The 18,352-nt window shown below is 39.3% G+C and overlaps 1 protein-coding gene across 2 annotated transcripts in view; it reads right to left on the minus strand.

Moving 5' to 3' along the window:
• The window catches only part of Magi2 (membrane associated guanylate kinase, WW and PDZ domain containing 2), a 1,283,222-nt gene that overhangs the window by 280,367 nt on the left and 984,503 nt on the right, over window positions 1–18,352 (minus strand). For both annotated transcript variants that reach the window (XM_076862515.2, XM_076862511.2), the window contains exons 8-9: window positions 2,364–2,485; window positions 29–211 (exon numbers count right to left, since the gene is read on the minus strand). In XM_076862515.2, coding sequence (XP_076718630.2) covers window positions 29–211; window positions 2,364–2,485 — 305 coding nt within the window. The remainder of the gene's footprint in view (window positions 1–28; window positions 212–2,363; window positions 2,486–18,352) is intronic.

Here is an 18,352-nt window from a genome sequence, read left to right on the forward strand (position 1 = left end):
CTATTTTCTCAAGCACTAAGGAACTTACCTGTTTCCATCTTTCCATCCTGTGCTGCAGGCCCATCCGGAATCACACTTTTCACCTGCAGAAACTCATCAGGCTCATCTCCACCAATGATGGTAAATCCAAAACCCATGTTGCTCTTTTTTAGGGTGGTGCTGAGGAATGTTCCCTTCAACTGGGATGCATCCCGGGTGAAGAGTGGTTTTTCTACATTGGCCAATATAAGTTAAAAAAGAAAAAGCATGTTTAAGGAAAGTTCTTGGACAACAGAAAACCAGCCAACGAGCAGCAATCCCAGGGGTGGAGGTGAGTGAGGGTCTTACACAGTAATGCAAACAGGTGGTGGCTGCAAGAGGAGCAAGACTGCTAGAACTTTCTACAAATGCAGTGCAGTCCCAAGCATCCAGGGAAAATGCAAAGGCTGTTTGGTTTTCGAGAGACTTTTTGTCAAGTCAGCATTTCTATTCATTAGTTAGCTTTCTTGTACTTCAAAAGGGCTCTATCATCAGGCTGCCAAAGCCTTCAGATAGAGGATAAAGAGCCCAAATCATCCAGACACATCTGGATATGTTCCTCTTATAGTTATGAAAGAACCCAGGTAGGAGGTATATGTGAATGGTGGGTCCTGCACAGAACCTTGAAGAGATAGAGGTAGAAAACCAAAATGGACTTTGTTGTTATTTTAGAGAATAATGGCACAGCATTTAAGCAGGTACAGATATCATAATTAGAGAAGCAGTAGACTATGACCACCTATTGAAAGGTCCAAATTGTTTAGAGAGAATACCTGGATGTGGGACTAAATTCATTTCTGCTTACACCCCTATACTGTGAAATGCTATAAAGATAATCAGGTACGTAAATTTATGGTGACCCAAATGTGTTTAGTACACTCTAAAATGTGAGAAAAAAGCAAGCTGAGCTGATACTTCTAGATAGAATTATGAATGTAAAGGTAACACATTTTGTAACAATATGTCCACACATTCAAATCATGAGCCTAAATAATCTGAGTAGAACTTGAGCCCCCTCATTTAGTTTGCCCACTAATTTGTTATATGATAGGCTTTTCTGGCTACGATCTGTGACCTGTAGTAAGTATGTTTCTAAGCATATTAAATGCTTTGAAAATAACAGTCATAATAAGAGACAGAATTGGCATCTCCTTTAGACCTCACCTATGTATTTTATGACACTCTTTTTAGTTGCATTTGGATGATGTGATTTGATAACTATTTTGTATGATACTTCTGTTGCTACATTTTGGGTGATATATAATAAACAAATTGTAAAACAGTGAGTCATTATATTGGAGTTTACTTTATCTCTGTTCACATACCTATCAGGTATATCTTTATTGAAAACAGAGTTTCTTTAAAACATAATTGAAAAAAAATCCACATACAATCTTCTCACCTATAATAGCAATGCTTACAAGTGGGGAGACGCTCCGGAGAGAACCTTTACATTCATTTCACTGTGCTGCAGTGCTCAGTGTGAAACTCAGCAGCAGGCAAGTCTAGGCTCCTGGCTCCAAAGCATGATTTTTTTCTTTGGTGGGGGCTACCGAGGATGGAACTCAGGGGCACTCAACCACTGAGCCACATCCCCAGCCTCGGTTTTGTATTTAGAGACAGGATCTCACTGAGTTGCTTAGTGCCTTGCCATTGCTGAGGCTGGCTTTGAACTCATGATCCTCCTGCCTCAGCCTCCCGAGCTGCTGGGATCACAGGCGTGCGCCACCGCACCCGCCTTCAAAGCATGATTTTTTTTTTTTTTTTAAATGAACAGAAGCCCAAAAGACGTGAACATTTGTGCAGCCACTCATCCCACTACGTGGCTCTCAGGTACAGTCAGTTCTGCAAGCTGCCCTGGGACATACCGAAGGACCATGGTCTCCCTGCGTGGTCGCGGCGATAGTAAGACAAGTCATTCACACTGCGCGACCTCTCCGGGGCAGTGCGAGGGCACATGGATTTGGGCCTAGGTAATGTCGATGAGGAGCTGGCTACTGTCACAAAGGAGAACAAGCCTCATTCTTATGCTTAGTCTTCAGAAGACAAACTTGAGTCTCTATGAATCTCTACAGTTTATAGAAGCACTGTCAAAACCCATTAATCTCCACCTGGCAACACGCTGTAACTTCCTATAAGGTACTGCCTGAGGCTTTAACTTAATCTGTGGTTGTTAAATGCATTAGTTTAGAAATAATGCAAACACCCAGTTAAAGCTAATAGAAGGGTCTGAGGAAAGCAAATCAATTATTCGCTATGACCCAAGCTACCCGCAAATCTGCAAGTGCAGACAGTTTGTCAGACCACTTTTCTTTGCAACACCGCATGCTGACATGGTACAGTACCTCGGAAACCTGGGGCCTGCAGGGGCTTCGTTCCAAGTTCTGTGTGGGGCATGTTATGCTGCTGTAGCTTCCTTTTTGCTTCCAGGACAGGATTTTCAAACTGTGTTCTTCTATTTATGTGGCTAAAAAAGAAAATTTCAAATTAGGATAACAGTGGGGCAAAGTCATTTAAGAGAACATACATATGTGGCCAACTACAGAGAGCAGGTGATTAAGGGACAACTTATCTGATCACAGTCAAGGGCGTCACCCAGCACGCAGTCAGGCTTCCGATGGAGCTGGCTTATGCACAATGCACATTTCTGTGATGAGTGCAGAGTTTTCAATGGCTCTATTGTTATTGTATTTATGTTTTGCTTGGTTCAGCCAAAGGTCCCAGAATGTGCACTGGCTTTCTGGTCTACTCTGTTAGTTTGAGATGAGCTTCATGCATTAAAAAAAAAAAAAAAAAAATGGCCAACAAATGAAGTTTATACTGAATAGTGTTGAAGAAAAGAATATCCTCTAAGCCTTGTAAAGTCCCCTATACTTTACTGGATAAAGGTGAGATAAGTTCACTGATAGTACAGCAACTCAAATCCACACTTTTTATAGTTAGACCTGGCTTGAAGGGCTAACTATAAAAAGGAGAAATTCCCAAGGATACTCATGAAAGTTAGAGAGTAGCTGTAAGGAGACTGATGCTGAAATCAATCAGAAGTAGAGTGTTCTCATTCTACATGGTGAGACGGCAGACTTGAAGACAAGGGACACAGAGTGGTTGGAAGCCACTGTGGCTCAGCTACCCGAGGGCTTATATCAGAAAACAATGTATTGCTATATAACAAGCTGTTTAAACTTTATCTGGGTGCAGAGTAGAAACTGATGGCAACCCTGTCTAGTACTGGTGGCCATGATGCTCTTTCTCTGGGATACACATGTCCCAGGAGAGGACTGGCCTGGACATTGATTTTGGTTCTTTGCACAAACAGGATTAAATCGTAAAAGCATGATGAGGCCAGAGGGGTTGGAATAGGAACTGGCAATTCCTAAGCCTTTAACTCTGTGATAGTTACTATATATAATATTTCTGCAGACACCACCATGAACTTGAATTCAAATTATTCTCATTTTAAAGGCAACGTGACTGATACACAAGAGAGGTTGAATGACATTCTCAATTACATGCCTCATGAGTGAAAATTCTGGGATGTGGCCATCATGTCGATTTCTACAGAAGGCCTCTTTTCTATATACTTTCTCATTTCAGACTTCTCATTTTTGACTTCACATTGGCAAGTGCACACATGTCACCTACACGTGCACACGCAGGCACACCTACAAACCATTCATCGTGTCTTCTAAAAGCATACATCGAAAAGGAGAGATGTAAGAAGCCAAACCTCAACAATCAATTTTCTATTATTACAACTCTGATAGTATCTGTTAAGATAGAAAAGTGGTTGCCAGAAATACAATGTGACTGCAATACATAATTCTTTGTGGGAGGCAGGCAGGAGAGCTGTCTGTCACATAGTCTGGGTACTCAATCAGTCCTATATCCACATCCCAGCTTTACCACTTAATTACCTATGTAACATTGGGCAGGTTATTAAAACCGAGTCTTGATGACTTAATCTGTAATATGGGCATACTATTGTCTTCCTCTGGGGGTGGTTGTGAGGGTTAAGTACACTAATGAATGTTAGCACAGGGGTTTGAGAGTGGACATGCTCAATAATTAGTGGCAGCTGTTACCACCATTGTCATCATCCTAATCACCACTAGCAGCATTTTAATCACCACCATCACTGCCATCAAGAAAGGCTTTATTGGGGAACCTTAAAAGCACTGGGACCTTACTCTAATTGCCTCTGATGTGGTTTAGGAAAGGGGTGCTTATAACAATGCTTTTTGTTAATCAGACTCATCGATATGGGGTTCAAGGTAGACCTATCTAGGAAAAAACAACCTCCCACTGGGAGTAACACACTACTGCCCTGCTCTTGTGCACCAAGGAGACCCCAGGGCTGTGGTGTACAGTGGGCCAGGGCATGTGCTTTCATAGCCTCCTCACTACACAGACACCACTCTGCTTCAGAATCCCCAGAGTCTGAAGCCTCTCTTTGTTTCTCTCCAGTATCAGGTGACTTCCTCAGTAAAGTCTTCCATAATCTTCTTGCTGCCCAGAAACGAGCCGTCCCTCCCTTGGCCTTAGGTATTGACTAGCTTCACCGTGGGCTGCCTTGACCAGCTGCCCTTTGTTTTGGACGTACTTGGAGCTACTCCAGCAGACAATAGCCTAAAAAGACTCTCACCTTTCAAACCTTCGATAAAGGTTTCAAACCTTATCGAAACTCCTGCACGTGAGATTCAGAATATCCATGGTGCAGCACCTGAAGCAAGATGACGGGGCTAAGAGTGGCACCTTGGGAAAATTTTTAAACTTGAGAAGCACTGATATCCTTTCTATGGTTTGGTCCTTGGCTATGCCCCAGCAAACCCTGTGTTGAAGGCTTGGTTCTTGACTTGGTGCTCTTGGAAAGTGGTGGAAGATTTAAGAGGTGAGGCCTCGAGGAAAGTTTTAGATCATTTTGGGCATTCCCTTGAAGGAGACTGCGGGGCGATGGTCCATTTTTCTTTCTCTCTAGGTCTTTTAGTTCTCAGCTGTGAGGTGAGAACTCTGCCTTGATCTGTACTTGTAATGTATTATGCTACCAAAGGGCTCAAAGCAATGGGGCCAATTAGTCATGAACTGAAACTTGAGAAACTCTGAGGCAAAAGAAATTGTCTGTCTTTTTAAGTTGACTATCTCTGGTATTTTGTTACAGTAATGGAAAGTTGCCTCACACACAGTGCCAATGACATTATTATCATTCTTATTGTGATACCTTTCCTATTTATTCCTAACTCCTTCCCTAACTTCTCCAGCCACATTCCCAGTCTGTGTGATTCTCTTCCCCAGAGTGCTCATAAAACCTTGATAGTCCTCTCTCATTGCACTTTATTATTAAATCTTTCATCATGAAGAGGATTTAAGGAATGTTTTAAGAACAATGGCAACAAGTAAACAAAATTGGGGTAAAGTTGCTTGAGTCTTGGTGGAAGGTCATAGACAAAATCGGTAATAGAGGGTCCTATTTGTTTACTAGAGTTATGTTGTTGAGAAGTGGGTCACATTAGATTGGGTAGAGAGAAGAGATGGGAGGGGAGGGGAGGGGAAGGGGGAATGGAAGGACAGCAGAATAAAATAGAAATTATTATTGCTGTGGGTATATAGGTGACTGCATGACCAATGTAATTCTGCAACCTGTACACTCAGAAAAATGAGAAATTATATCCCATCTGATTCAAATGTATGATATGTCAAGGTCATTGTACTGTCATGTGTAACTAATCAAAACAAAAAAAAAAAAAAAAAGAGAGAGAGAGAAACCAGTTATACTGCTCAGAATTCTCAATGTAAACCCAAGCCAATTGTTCTGAGGGCCTACTATTCCTATTCCTATTCCTATGTCTTATGAGGTATTTATTTCCAACTATTAAATAAAGGAGTCTCTATGATGTAATCTGAAGCATCCTAAATGACAATTTCACAATACGTATTTCATGGGCAAGTTCATCCATATCATGGTGTTTGATGATTGAGTCTTATGCTAATTTTCTTCCCTAGATTGTACACTCCTAAGTACACAATCCACATGGTATTCACCTCTGTATACTAAACTTCCAATACAGTGAAAGACAAAGCTTTTGGTCAAATAACTAAATGATGTGTTTAATACTTTTGTTTTCACATGTATGTCAATAACTTCAAACAGCCGAGAAACAACTTTGAAATGTATTGAAGTATCAGCTTTTCTCATTCCCTACCTGTTCTATTTCTGTTTTGCTAGGTCACTGTTTATCATATGTATAACTTTGTCCTTAGAAAATACATCACAAGAACTCTCTGGGATACACTTATATGTATAATAGGGCTACTCCAACTTGCCACCTGCATGTAATTATTTTCTTAGAAAAGTCAATGTTTGCCACCTGCTTTATGGACACTATATTGAAAACACTCCATTCACTATAAAAGTGAGTTTCTAGAGTTTATGGAGAATGAAAGTACCAACAAACTAGTTTGGCATGCTTCCTGCCCCACAAATAGTGGAAGCTGAGTATGGCTTGTTACCCTGTGCTAGTGGCTGCAGAACATTTACTTTGCTACAAATAAAGTCATTCATTTAAAACCTAAACTGTTCCCAAGAGCTAAAAAACTTATCACAACGAAATGTGATGGTAGCTAAATAGAGAAATCTTGTCTTCCTTATACTTACCAATGGAATAATTTTGAGTCCTTTTAGCTAGAATTTGGGATGTGAAAGACAAATGCCATTATCTTCCTCATTGTACAGGCTCTGTGAGATAAGTGCTAGCTATGTTATCTAGCTTCCACACAAAACAGAACCTGGGACTCTACCAAGAGTTTTCACTCTTTCATTAGATCCAGTCTGTTGTCATATTTTAACTCTTTAGATGTTAAAAGCTAAGGAGTAACAGCCATATTATGAAGTGGGCATAACCTAACAACTCTATTTTACCTTCCAGAAGGGGACGACCAATGATATGAGATGCTTCCATGTTGGGCAGCAAAGGGATCAGGATATTCGAGGATGATATTCTACTACCTTCCCTCTTTGCACTTACGCTCACTCATCTGCAGTCTGACTCCCTCCTCTCACCAGGGGATGGAAACTTACCATACATTCATAGGTGGCAGTGCTTTGAATTTCTTGATGCACCTAAGGAGCTTTAAAAAACCCCAGATGGGGCTGGGGCTCTAGCTCAGTGGTAGAGCACTTGCCTAACATGTGTGAGGAGGCACTGGGTTCGATCCTCAGCACCACATCAAAAAACAAAAAACAAAAAACCTAAACAAATAAAGGTATGCTGTCCATCTACAACTATAAAAAGAATCTAAAAAAAAAAAAAAAACAAACCCAGATGACTCAGACCCACCCTAAAAATGAATCAATTTATAATCTCAAAATGGAATATAAGTATTGACATTTAAAAAAAAAATCAACAATAACAAAAAAAAAAAAACTCAGGTAACTCCAATGGGCCGCTAACATTGCAGTCTCCTAAATTAGAAGCTGAGAAAATGTGAAGAAGTATGGCATTAGGAGTTTCTTGTCTTGAAAGATTTATGTGAAAGTCTCTTGTGCTGTATGTGGCCTCAAGGAGTACTAGGAAATGCTATTTTGCTCCAGAAAAGATCTTCCGCCATCAGAAGTTTCAGACGTGCACAGAGGGAAGAAAGTATTTGTAGCTGATTAGATGACACACTGATAAAGGTAGCCCCAGGACAGTATCCTGTCTGCTTGCGTCTTCCTTCACTGAGGAAGGAAATAGAGGAATAATGAGGAAATCCCTCCATGCTGTGCCCATCAATGGGCATGGTAAAGGCCTGATGACCATGACCTAACCCTGGCCATCAGTGTTCCCTCCTCTTCCAGTCTGTTCATGCCCCAATATGCTTCCCCTGGAGTTTTTTTTTTTTTTTAAATTTGTTTTAATTAGATACACATGACAGTACAATGATCATGACATATCAGACATTTGAATCAGATGGGGAGTGGGGACTTTCAGTGCATAGTCATAAATGACATTCTTGTACCTATTGGCCACTATCCTTCCATCCTGACTTCAGTTGACAATTTAGAATTGCATCTTTGGGTAAATGTGGAAGAGGGAATAGAGCAGCTTTCTAGCAAGGATTGTATCACAGGTAAGATGTTCCCAAAGAGATCAAGTTGGATGCACTGATTACTCCAAGGCATGAGGTAGTCAGTTCTCAAAATATATTTGTTGAATAAATGCATAGATGGAGTCAGGCATGCGTGAAAGGTGATAGATCTCACTATTTTCCAGTTTCACTCTCCCATAAAATATACATTGTGACAGTTGAACTTGATGTGAAACTTAGGGCCAGCTCATGCGATATAACCATCCTGCATTTGGAATCCTTCAAAGCAGAGAATCTTTACAGATAATTGCAATGATTGGGAAAAAATCATCCTACTTTGGTGATAAAATCTTTGGATCCAAGGAGCTCATAACTAGCAAGATGTGTGATAACAGAAATATGCTTAGGTGGAAAAGCACTGTTAGGAATGAAATGTGGGAATATCTAGTAGCTAGCCTCTCTGCATTGAGACTGGGAAGATTGGTCTTAGCTCGGTATGTCACCCTTTCTTGGCAAACTTGCTTTGTTTGGGGCTTTCTGGATGAACTCCGACTGTGAGTTTCCTGGTTGCTTTGAATTCCTTAGACTTTCTCTGACCTGGATTCTGACTCCCACTTCTGCATTATTAAAGTTTCCCATCTGAACCATCTACTGCTGGGCTGTAGATGCCTCAGCAGCCAAACACAAGCATTGCACCCTTCTTGTCTATATTTTATTCATCTTAATAAAAACTTTGAGAAGAATTCATGACATTTTTTTTTTTCTGTCAAGTTTGGATAAACAGAATAAAAACTCTCTCAAATGGAATAAAAATGACTTTACGCTTTGGAAACTAAGAGAGGATTGTGCCCCTACAATAATATTCTGGGGCCAACACTCATCACAGAAGGAAGGACAGTATCATCAAGATCATGGTCTCTGCAGTCCTGATTCTCAGGCTCACATGGGAGCCCTTCCCATCATGGTGTATGATCCTGGGACATCATATATGCCCTTTGTGCTTTACAAGTTCTCATCTGTAAAGTTGGGATAAAAATAATACTAACCTCACAGAGTTACTGTGCATATTAAATGAGTTAATATGAGTAAACCACTTAAGAACAGTGCTTGGGTGTAAGTACTCAATAAATGCTAACTCTCATGATTCATCAAATATTGATTTCTCAAATTTTCTTTGCTAGGCACTATAGTAGAGGTTGGCAGGAGGACAAAGATTAATCATGCATGTAGTCTGGCAGGGGGAGAGAAAACAGGAACAAAAAGGGATTATAAAATAGGGCTTACATAATAATCTATGCCTTACAGTGCTTTAGGAAGCTAAAATTTAAAAGTACTAGGTTAAAGCTTTATGTTTTAAATATAAGTTGTTTTAAAATATGTGCTTTGGATGAATGGAAAAATTGAATCTATTTTACTGGGAGCATTTTTCTTAAAACAGAATAATTGAATACTGCCTCTTGAAAAATTTCCCCAAATTCCAACACTTAACTGATAATATTCTTTCTATAAATGTCCATTCACTATTTCCTACTGTACCTGGGGAAATTTGAGTTTGCTTTGGGAATGTGAGTAGGATGACTGAGTGAGTCATTCATGGTTTTCTTTCTCCTGTTCTTTCTAGTCATGAAGATATCCAATTTGAATATGGGGGAGGTGGAGTCATGGCTGACAGAAGAGTGTCCATGTAATGGCCCTGAAACTCACAGAAGAGCCTATCCCCCATCCACCGGAGGCTGAGCTTCCCATAAAGTATATTCTCATGTAAATGAACTTTCTTTCCTCTTTCAGTAGTACATACAAAGTTATTTAGTTAAGACATTGACCTGTGAACTCAAAAAATTAAACAATAAGATAACAAATAACCCAATCAACAAATGGGCCAAGGACCTGAACAGATACTTTTCAGAGGAGGACATACAATCAATCAACAAGTACATGAAAAAATGTTCACCATCTCTAGCAGTCAGAGAAATGCAAATCAAAACCACCCTATGATACCATCTCACTCCAGTAAGATTGGCAGCCATTAGGAAGTCAAACAACAAGAAGTGCTGGCGAGGATGTGGGGAAAAGGGTACTCTTGTACATTGTTGGTGGGACTGCAAATTGGTGCGGCCAATTTGGAAAGCAGTATGGAGATTCCTGGGAAAGCTGGGAATGGAACCACCATTTGACCCAGCTATTGCCCTTCTCGGACTATTCCCTGAAGACCTTAAAAGAGCATACTACAGGGATACTGCCACATCGATGTTCATAGCAGCACAATTCACAATAGCTAGACTGTGAAACCAACCCAGATGCTCTTCAATAGATGAATGGATTAAAAAATGTGGCATTTATACACAATGCAGTATTACTCTGCACTAAAAAATGACAAAATCATGAAATTTGCAGGGAAATGGATAGCATTAGAACAGATTATGCTAAGTGAAGCTAGCCAATCCCTAAAAAACAAATGCCAAATGTCTTCTTTGATATAATGAGAGCAACTAAGAACATAGCAGGGAGGAAGAGCAGGAGGAAAAGATTAACATTAAACAGAGACATGAGGTGGGAGGGAAAGGGAGAGAAAAGGGAAATTGCATGGAAATGGAAGGAGACCCTCATTGTTATACAAAATTACAGATAAGAGATTGTGAGGGGAATGGGAAAAAAAAACAAGGGAGAGAAATGAATTACAGTAGATGGGGTAGAGAGAGAAGATGGGAGGGGAGGGGAGGGGGGATAGTAGAGGATAGGAAAGGCAGCAGAATACAACAGTTACTAATATGGCATTATGTAAAAATGTGGATGTGTAACTGATGTGATTCTGCAATCTGTATTTGGAGGAAAAAAGGGAGTTCATAACCCACTTGAATCTAATGTATGAAATATGATATGTCAAGAGCTTTGTAATGTTTTGAACAACCAATAAAAAAAAGGAAAAAAAAGACATTGACCTGCAATGTGTATTTTACATGTAAGTGGGATTCATCACTAAACCATTTCTATTCACTAACTATATGGAAATCTTGACAGATATTTTCCTTCCAGCAAATAAGGCCATGTGCACTGTCAATCATGTCATCAGGCCCTCAGGAACTATAAGGTACATGAGCTCAATTTCAAAACAATTTTGAGTCACATGCATAAAAATATTGTTTTCTATCCACTCCTTCTCACTACCATAAAAAATTTCTCTAAAATATTATTGTTGAGTGCAGGAGGAGGTCATTGTTTTCAAAGTAATTTTGAATGTTTTATTTATAAACTGAGAAGAAGAATTGAGTTAAAAACTTAGAGGTAGGATGGGGTTTATCTACACTATTTCAAGATCTTTCTGTGTCAAAAACAAGATTAATTACTCTTCTTCCTCTGGTGTCTGCCAACCCCGAATGACTTATGTCCTTTAAGTGTCACATATAAATTCACTAATCAGTGTGTTAGATCCCGAGGACACCAAGATGAAATACTACAGCTCCTTCCCTAAGGGGCCAACGCTCTAGTGGGAGAGACACACAAATTAGGTGACTATCATTTACCTCAGACTAAGGACTTTCCCTGGAATGTGGGACTTTTAGTTTTAAAATGTGGACAGTCCTGGGTAAAATGAGAAGAAATGGTCACTCTACAAGTGACTGGAAAGATATAACACCAGGTAACAAGTGCTAATATGTGTATGCACTAAGTGAGTACTCACAATAAGAAAAGACAACGAGACTGATGGCTCCGGGGAAGTCTGACAAAGGAAGAGACATTTCAGTAGATGCTACAAAGATGAAGGTATTTTGGAGAAAGGGGCATTTTAGGAAGAGAGTAGTAGATTCGGAAGATTTCAGTGGTATTCAATTCTGCCTAGCCAGTGCATGGGACTGATGCACACATACGTGAGCACGATTGTGTGGGTTGTGGTATGGGAACAAGGGGTGTTGGAGAGCAGATAGAAGTTGCAGGACTCGAAGGCTAATTCCAAGTCTTGTCATGATGTCTTGTTTTGTTTAAGGATGTACCTACTTCTGTTATGACTTTCGTCAATGGGACTGCTATAGTTTTGAAAATGTCCATCCTCGTTGTTGTTGTTATGGTTTAGATGTGAGGTGTCCCCTGAAAGCTCATGTGTGAGACAATGCAAGAAAGCCTGGAGGAGAAATCAGTGAGTTAATCCCAGAGGATTAACTGAAGTGGTAAGGATGTGGCTGGAGAAGGTGGGAATTGGGGCATGACTTTGGGTATATATTTGTATCTGGAGAGTGGAGTTTCTCTCTCTGCTTCTTTGTTACCATAATGTGAGCTGCCTCCCTCTGTCACACACTCTGCCATGATGTTTAGCCTCACCTGAGCCCTGAGGAATAGAGCCGGCCTTCGATGGACTAAGACCTTGAAACTGTGAGCCCTCAAATAAACTCTTCCACCACTACAGTTGTTCTTGTCAGATCCTTTAGTCATAGCATCAAAGAAGCTGACTAAAACACTGGTGGATTTACTTTATTCTTGAACTTGGGAAGATCATAAAATGGGTTTCATCAGATAAACCAAGTAGGGAAGTCCTGATTCTGCCTAGAACTTTCCATCATTTCAACATTGTTGCCTGGCTACCTCCAAAGTACTAGATATTCTTCTTACTTGAGGTCTGAGGATGAAGAAGGGATGCTCTGTGAGTATAAAGAATCGCAACATCCAGAAAAAAATAACTCTTAGTGTACAGGGATAGTAAGAATGGTGTGACCTGTAACATAGTCTGTGTTGAAATGAATTGCTATTCCTTCACAAATGATTCACAAGTTGTAAAAATGTGAAGTCATAATATGTCCATTCAACTCCAAAAAACATTCGGCCATGGGTAATGATAGATATATACTGCCTTGGATTCAGGAATACATTGGGGTCTGAATACAAGGAGAGTCAGAGAATTACCAAGGGCACTCGGAAGAGTGGAAAATCATGAAGGAGGTCCAGAGAACATCACTGATGTCGGGAATTACGCAGGAAGCTAGGAGTCAGGGAGAGGATGCCAGCAAAGGGAGATGGAAAAGACTGGCAGATTCTGAAGGTCAAGAGGAACTGAAGACAATTCCAATTCTGTACAATATCCAGTCTCCCCAGGTTTGTAAGTCCAATATTCAGAGATAAGAAAAATATTTTCAAAAGTATTGTTCTTAACTACTGGATCTTTACAACTACACAGTCCAGGGGGAAATCAAATACAAAGCCCTTCCTTTTCTATGCTAGAATGTGATGCAGGGGGGATTAGCAACAAAACACAATTTAGAAACTACTTTGTATGAATTTTAGAGAGAAATGGATTTATTGCCTGGATCCCTAGAATCTGTGCAGAATCTTGTATTAACCATGTCACTAAAAAGTGTTCATGAGGCTTGGGTGTGAACAAGGGACTATAATTCTGGAAGATAAGGACTGTGGGAAGATAGAGAAGGTGTGGAGAAAATGAAGTGGTGAGTGCAAAGGAAAAAGGTTCAACAGCACTAGCAACAACATGCATTGTTGTTGTATCTTTTAAACAGACTGCTTATTGGGCACAAATACTGTTACAGGATTTTATATAATTAACACACAATGTCTAAAACTCTGTCATTACAGGAAGAGCAAAGCTCCATACTGACTAGCTGGTTGTTTCATGCAGCTTAACAAGAGGACGTGTTCTCGAACAAATTGCCTGCTGTTCTCCAAAATACACATTTATGCCCCCACATTGGGCCATGCTTGGATTTTTATTCTGAAGCTCTAAATGAAGATGAAAGGTGTACTTTCAAATATTTCAGAAGAACATTCCATTTGTGCACTTTTAAAGTTACTGAGTTCCTGTTCAGATTTAAGCTCTGTTTGAAAATTCCACAATTTTTTGAAAGAAATAATTGAAGAATCGATGCTGATCTTGTAAATAAAAGGGAAAATAAAAGGAGAATGGTGGATGTTAGAGGGCAATGGGAGCTAATATTCATCTATCCAATACTTTGTGCCAAACCCTCAGTTAAACAGGTTGTATGCTTTAACTCACCTGTTCCTCTGAGAGGGTAAACTATTTTTTTGTAGATTTAACAGCAAGGTGCAAATGCATGAATCAAGCTCAGTTCTCTGTAGTCCAAAATCTAAGAACATTGATTTATATGATTCTGACACAAATATACATTTACTTTCAAGTGACATTATTTGTGTGTGTGTAGCCATAAGCTATGCCTTATATTCTACAAAATACTTTGGCAAGGTGATTCTGAATTTCTTTTTATCTGTTTTCATTGGGAAACTATAAATTTAAATAACATTGTAAGTTACCTGCTGATATCCTGTAGACAAACAAGTGAAAGTACAGGACATTATTTTGATATATTTGATAATTTTATTTTTTAAGAACTCAGCGGTGGGCTGGGGATGTGGCTCAAGCGGTAGCGCGCTTGCCTGGCATGTGTGCAGCCCGGTTCGATCCTCAGCACCACATGCAAATAAAGATGTTGTATCTTCCGAAAACTAAAAAATAAATATTAAAAAAATTCTCTCTCTCTCTAAAAAAAAAATATTAAAAAAAAGAACTCAATGGTACATAGAAATGGTGACTATGTTTCAGTTGAAAGTATGCACATGCATGCGTGTTTTATGTAATGAAAAAAAAAAGAGAAATGAAATGGTACTGAGATCATGAGTGAAGAGCTAGGACACCTGGCTTTGTGAAACCTGGTTTTCATTCTAGAAGGTTCTCTTTCCAGGGTAGCCTTTCAGCTTCACTTAGGGCTGGTCCTGACACTAATTTCCTAAACTTTGTCCTTTTGAACTCTGGAAGTTGAGTATGCACCATGTCTTGGGAAAATCTGATAATAAGGTGATTGTGAATAATATTTATGAGTAAGATCCAAGTCATATGTGGGGGAGAATGGGGTAGCCAACAATAACCAACCTATGCACATCTTGCCTCTAACTCTGGAAAGGGCACTCTGTGCTGTGGCCTATGGTCAGTCCTACTGAGGTGTTGCGGTAAGAAAGGGAGAGATGCCACTTGCTAAGCAAGGAATTCCTTGTATGATAACAGGGTAGATCATCAAGGGCTAGTGAGGACTCTGGCCCTGATACTCACATGAAAACCACCTGTAGGAGCTGGATGTCTCACTCCATGCGTGTGGCATTCACCAGCAAACCCCGGGCTACCTGTACCTGCTGGCTTCCTCAGACCCACTTGCACCTCTTGGGCCTCACCACAGTGAATAAAACTTCCAGGCCACTCATGGTATGAACTGTCATCTCTCTCATTTCTGAGAGCAAACTAGTTGGGTGGGTAAAGCTTCATTTAGAGTCTATGTGTATGACTTGCTATCTTTGAGAAACTCTCCTAATTTTTCTGAACTGCAAGCGCCTCATCTATGAAGATTCTACTCACTTTGTTTTGAGAAGCAAACAAGATAAAATGTAAGAAAATGTTTAAAAGATGAAGCATTGTATAAAAGTTTATTTTAGCATTTTTGGAATGCATAGGATCAAGGAACCAAGTGTAATTTAAATATAGACAGTGTAAAGTCCTTATCCATAGTTGTAATTCCCTCACCTACTAGCTATGTGACTTAGCTTCCATGTTTCAACTTCTCTGTTTGTAAAATATAAACAAAAGGAGCTGGGGTGGGGGCTCAGCAGTAGAGTGCTCACCTAGCATGTGTGAGGCGCTGTGTTCCATTCTCAGCACCACATAAAAATAAGTAAATAAAACAAAGATATTGTGTCCATCTACAAATAAAAAAATTTAAAAAACCAATAATATATGTTATATAAATAATAATATCTGTAATAAAGTATTTTGATGAGAATTAAATGAGTTTTACAAGATGTCTAATATATATCAAGTGCTTAATAATGGTAATGATAAATATTTTTTCTTTGGCTTGACTAACAGTTACTAAATTTTATCTCCCCTGGGAGATAAAATTCACATATGAGGTCAAGGTTCAAACTAAATTACTAAACCATACTGCAGAATGAAAGAAAGACAACCATTCCTATCATTTTATCTATCTGAAAATAGATTCATTATTTTTGGATACCAAATTAAACTGGAAGTAAAGGAAGACTAGATTGTGGGGGGATTGTAAACCTTCATGAATGCTTGCTTCACCAAAACTTGAACTTAGATCTTTATGTTATGATGAACACAAGTGGTGCTTAGCAAGCTCATGGAAATTGAACACCTGATGATGAAATTCTTCTAGGGGAAATCTATGCAAAACTATTAAGCCATTGGCTTATCTCAGCAAAAAGCCTTTCTTTTGCTTCATCTGAGCCACAAAACTGAAGTCTTTCCATGACAGTTCTGATGTTAATTTTACTTAGTTAGACTGAACTTTAATGTAAAATTTGATGACAAAATGTTTTGTGATTCATCCTTTTTTTTCCAACCATTAGCTAACTTGACTCTAATACAGTTTTAATGAGTTAAGTATGAAGTCATCGGTTAATCACTAGTAATAAATACTGTTTAACCATGTCACATTTTATTATTACAAATAAAAAACAATTTTCCCTGTAAATGTATTAGACTCTGATAGTTGTTAATAATATAATTCTAAAAAACCTTATCTTTTATGCTTATGTCTTTTTAATGACAATTTTAGTATCAGTCTCATATTTTTAGATATCAAGTAACTTTCTGTTTTTTTTCTCCATATTTGGTAAAAAGATTCTATTATAATAATTACTTGGGGGAATATTCTTTCAATATTATTCATATGATGGGATTGTTAAAAATCATTACAATGAAAGAATGGTAATGTACATTCCTGTCTAGCCAAACAAAAAGTAGAAATTGAGAGCAAATATATTTAACATTTAAATATTCTTTGATCAGCAGCCATAATGAGAAAATAATGAGGCTTAATACAGGAAAATGGTCAAATTTATCCATATTATCACAAGGCACAGTGGCTATTCCTTGAACTAAAAGACCTTAGCAATCACCTAATCCAAACTACTCATTTAACAGATAAGAGCCAGGGAGGTAAAATGTAATTTTGTACTAACCTGTAAATTTAAAATCATGGATACAAAAAGGACAAACTATTACTGACATCATGGTCCACGACACACAAGCAGGAATTTTTGGGGGAAAAAAAAACTAAAACCTTCTATGCACAGTAATGGAAAGATGAATTATAGTTTTCAAGTGGGGATGAGGCAGCGTTACCTTTTACCTAGTAAGCATGACCATCATCTGTTTTATTTAATTATAGGGTGCCCTAGACATGACATCAACCTGCTGCTTCCTCAGTTTCAGTGGGTTCCCCCATGTCTCTGACAATGCTGGCATCTCTCTGAACAGAATGTGATTCAACTTTTGTGTCTATTAAAGATTTAGGAGACTCCAGTGCTGCCATCTACTTTAATTCCAGAGAGTTCTTTCCCAACATGGAGGGGAAAGATGGCAGTACTGTTTCATATGCTTCAACCAGTAGTCTCCAACCCAACACAATCCTGAGGAATTTTTAGGATATTTTGACTCTGTACAATTTTCACTTCATGTAATAACTTTAGAACTTAATCTCAGACTAATACTTGAATCCAAAGTTTGTCACGATATAGATTGTTAGCAAGAGACTATCTGCATTTTGTGCTCAAGAAGCACAGCCAGTTTGATCTGGAGAAAGGAGAATAAGTTATGAGAGCTGTTTTATAAATAATGGAATAATAATGATCTACTTGATGTGTACCATTCCCTTGGCAAGAGGCCAACGTGACTGAACAGTGAGAGACGCTGGCAGCATTCTCTGTGTTGAGCTACCTGGGGTGGGGTTCCCTCCTCCAGTTGGAGAGATAGCATTCTCTCCAGGCCTCTAGGTCCTCTCTGTAGGAATGCCTCTTTCCAGGAAGCTCACATACATTCAAAATACTGACAGCACCTCCCCTGAGCAACAGTCCCCAAACTATCTTCCTTGCCTTTTCTTTCTTTCTTTCTTTTTTTTTTTTTTTGTATCAGGAATTGAAACCAGGGGTGCTTAATCACTGAGCCACATTCCTAGCCCTTTTCATTTTTTATTTAGAGACAGGGTCTCATTAAGTTGCTTAGGGCCTGCCAAGTTGCTGAGGGTGGCCTTGAACTTCAGATCCTCCTGCTTCAGCCTCCTGAGTAAGTGGGATTACAGGTGTGTGCCACCAAACCTGGCCTTCTTCACAAAACCATTCTCAAGTTCATATGGTAGACACAGAAGGAGGAGGGAGCATGCAGAACCCAACCTGATGTGGCCAGTTGTGACTATTGCTGATAAGGGCTCAGAGATTGTGAACTTCACATTGTTGCCTTCTGCAG

This window comes from Callospermophilus lateralis, chromosome 1, assembly GCF_048772815.1.
Source record: "Callospermophilus lateralis isolate mCalLat2 chromosome 1, mCalLat2.hap1, whole genome shotgun sequence".
Classification (NCBI taxonomy): Eukaryota; Metazoa; Chordata; class Mammalia; order Rodentia; family Sciuridae; genus Callospermophilus; species Callospermophilus lateralis.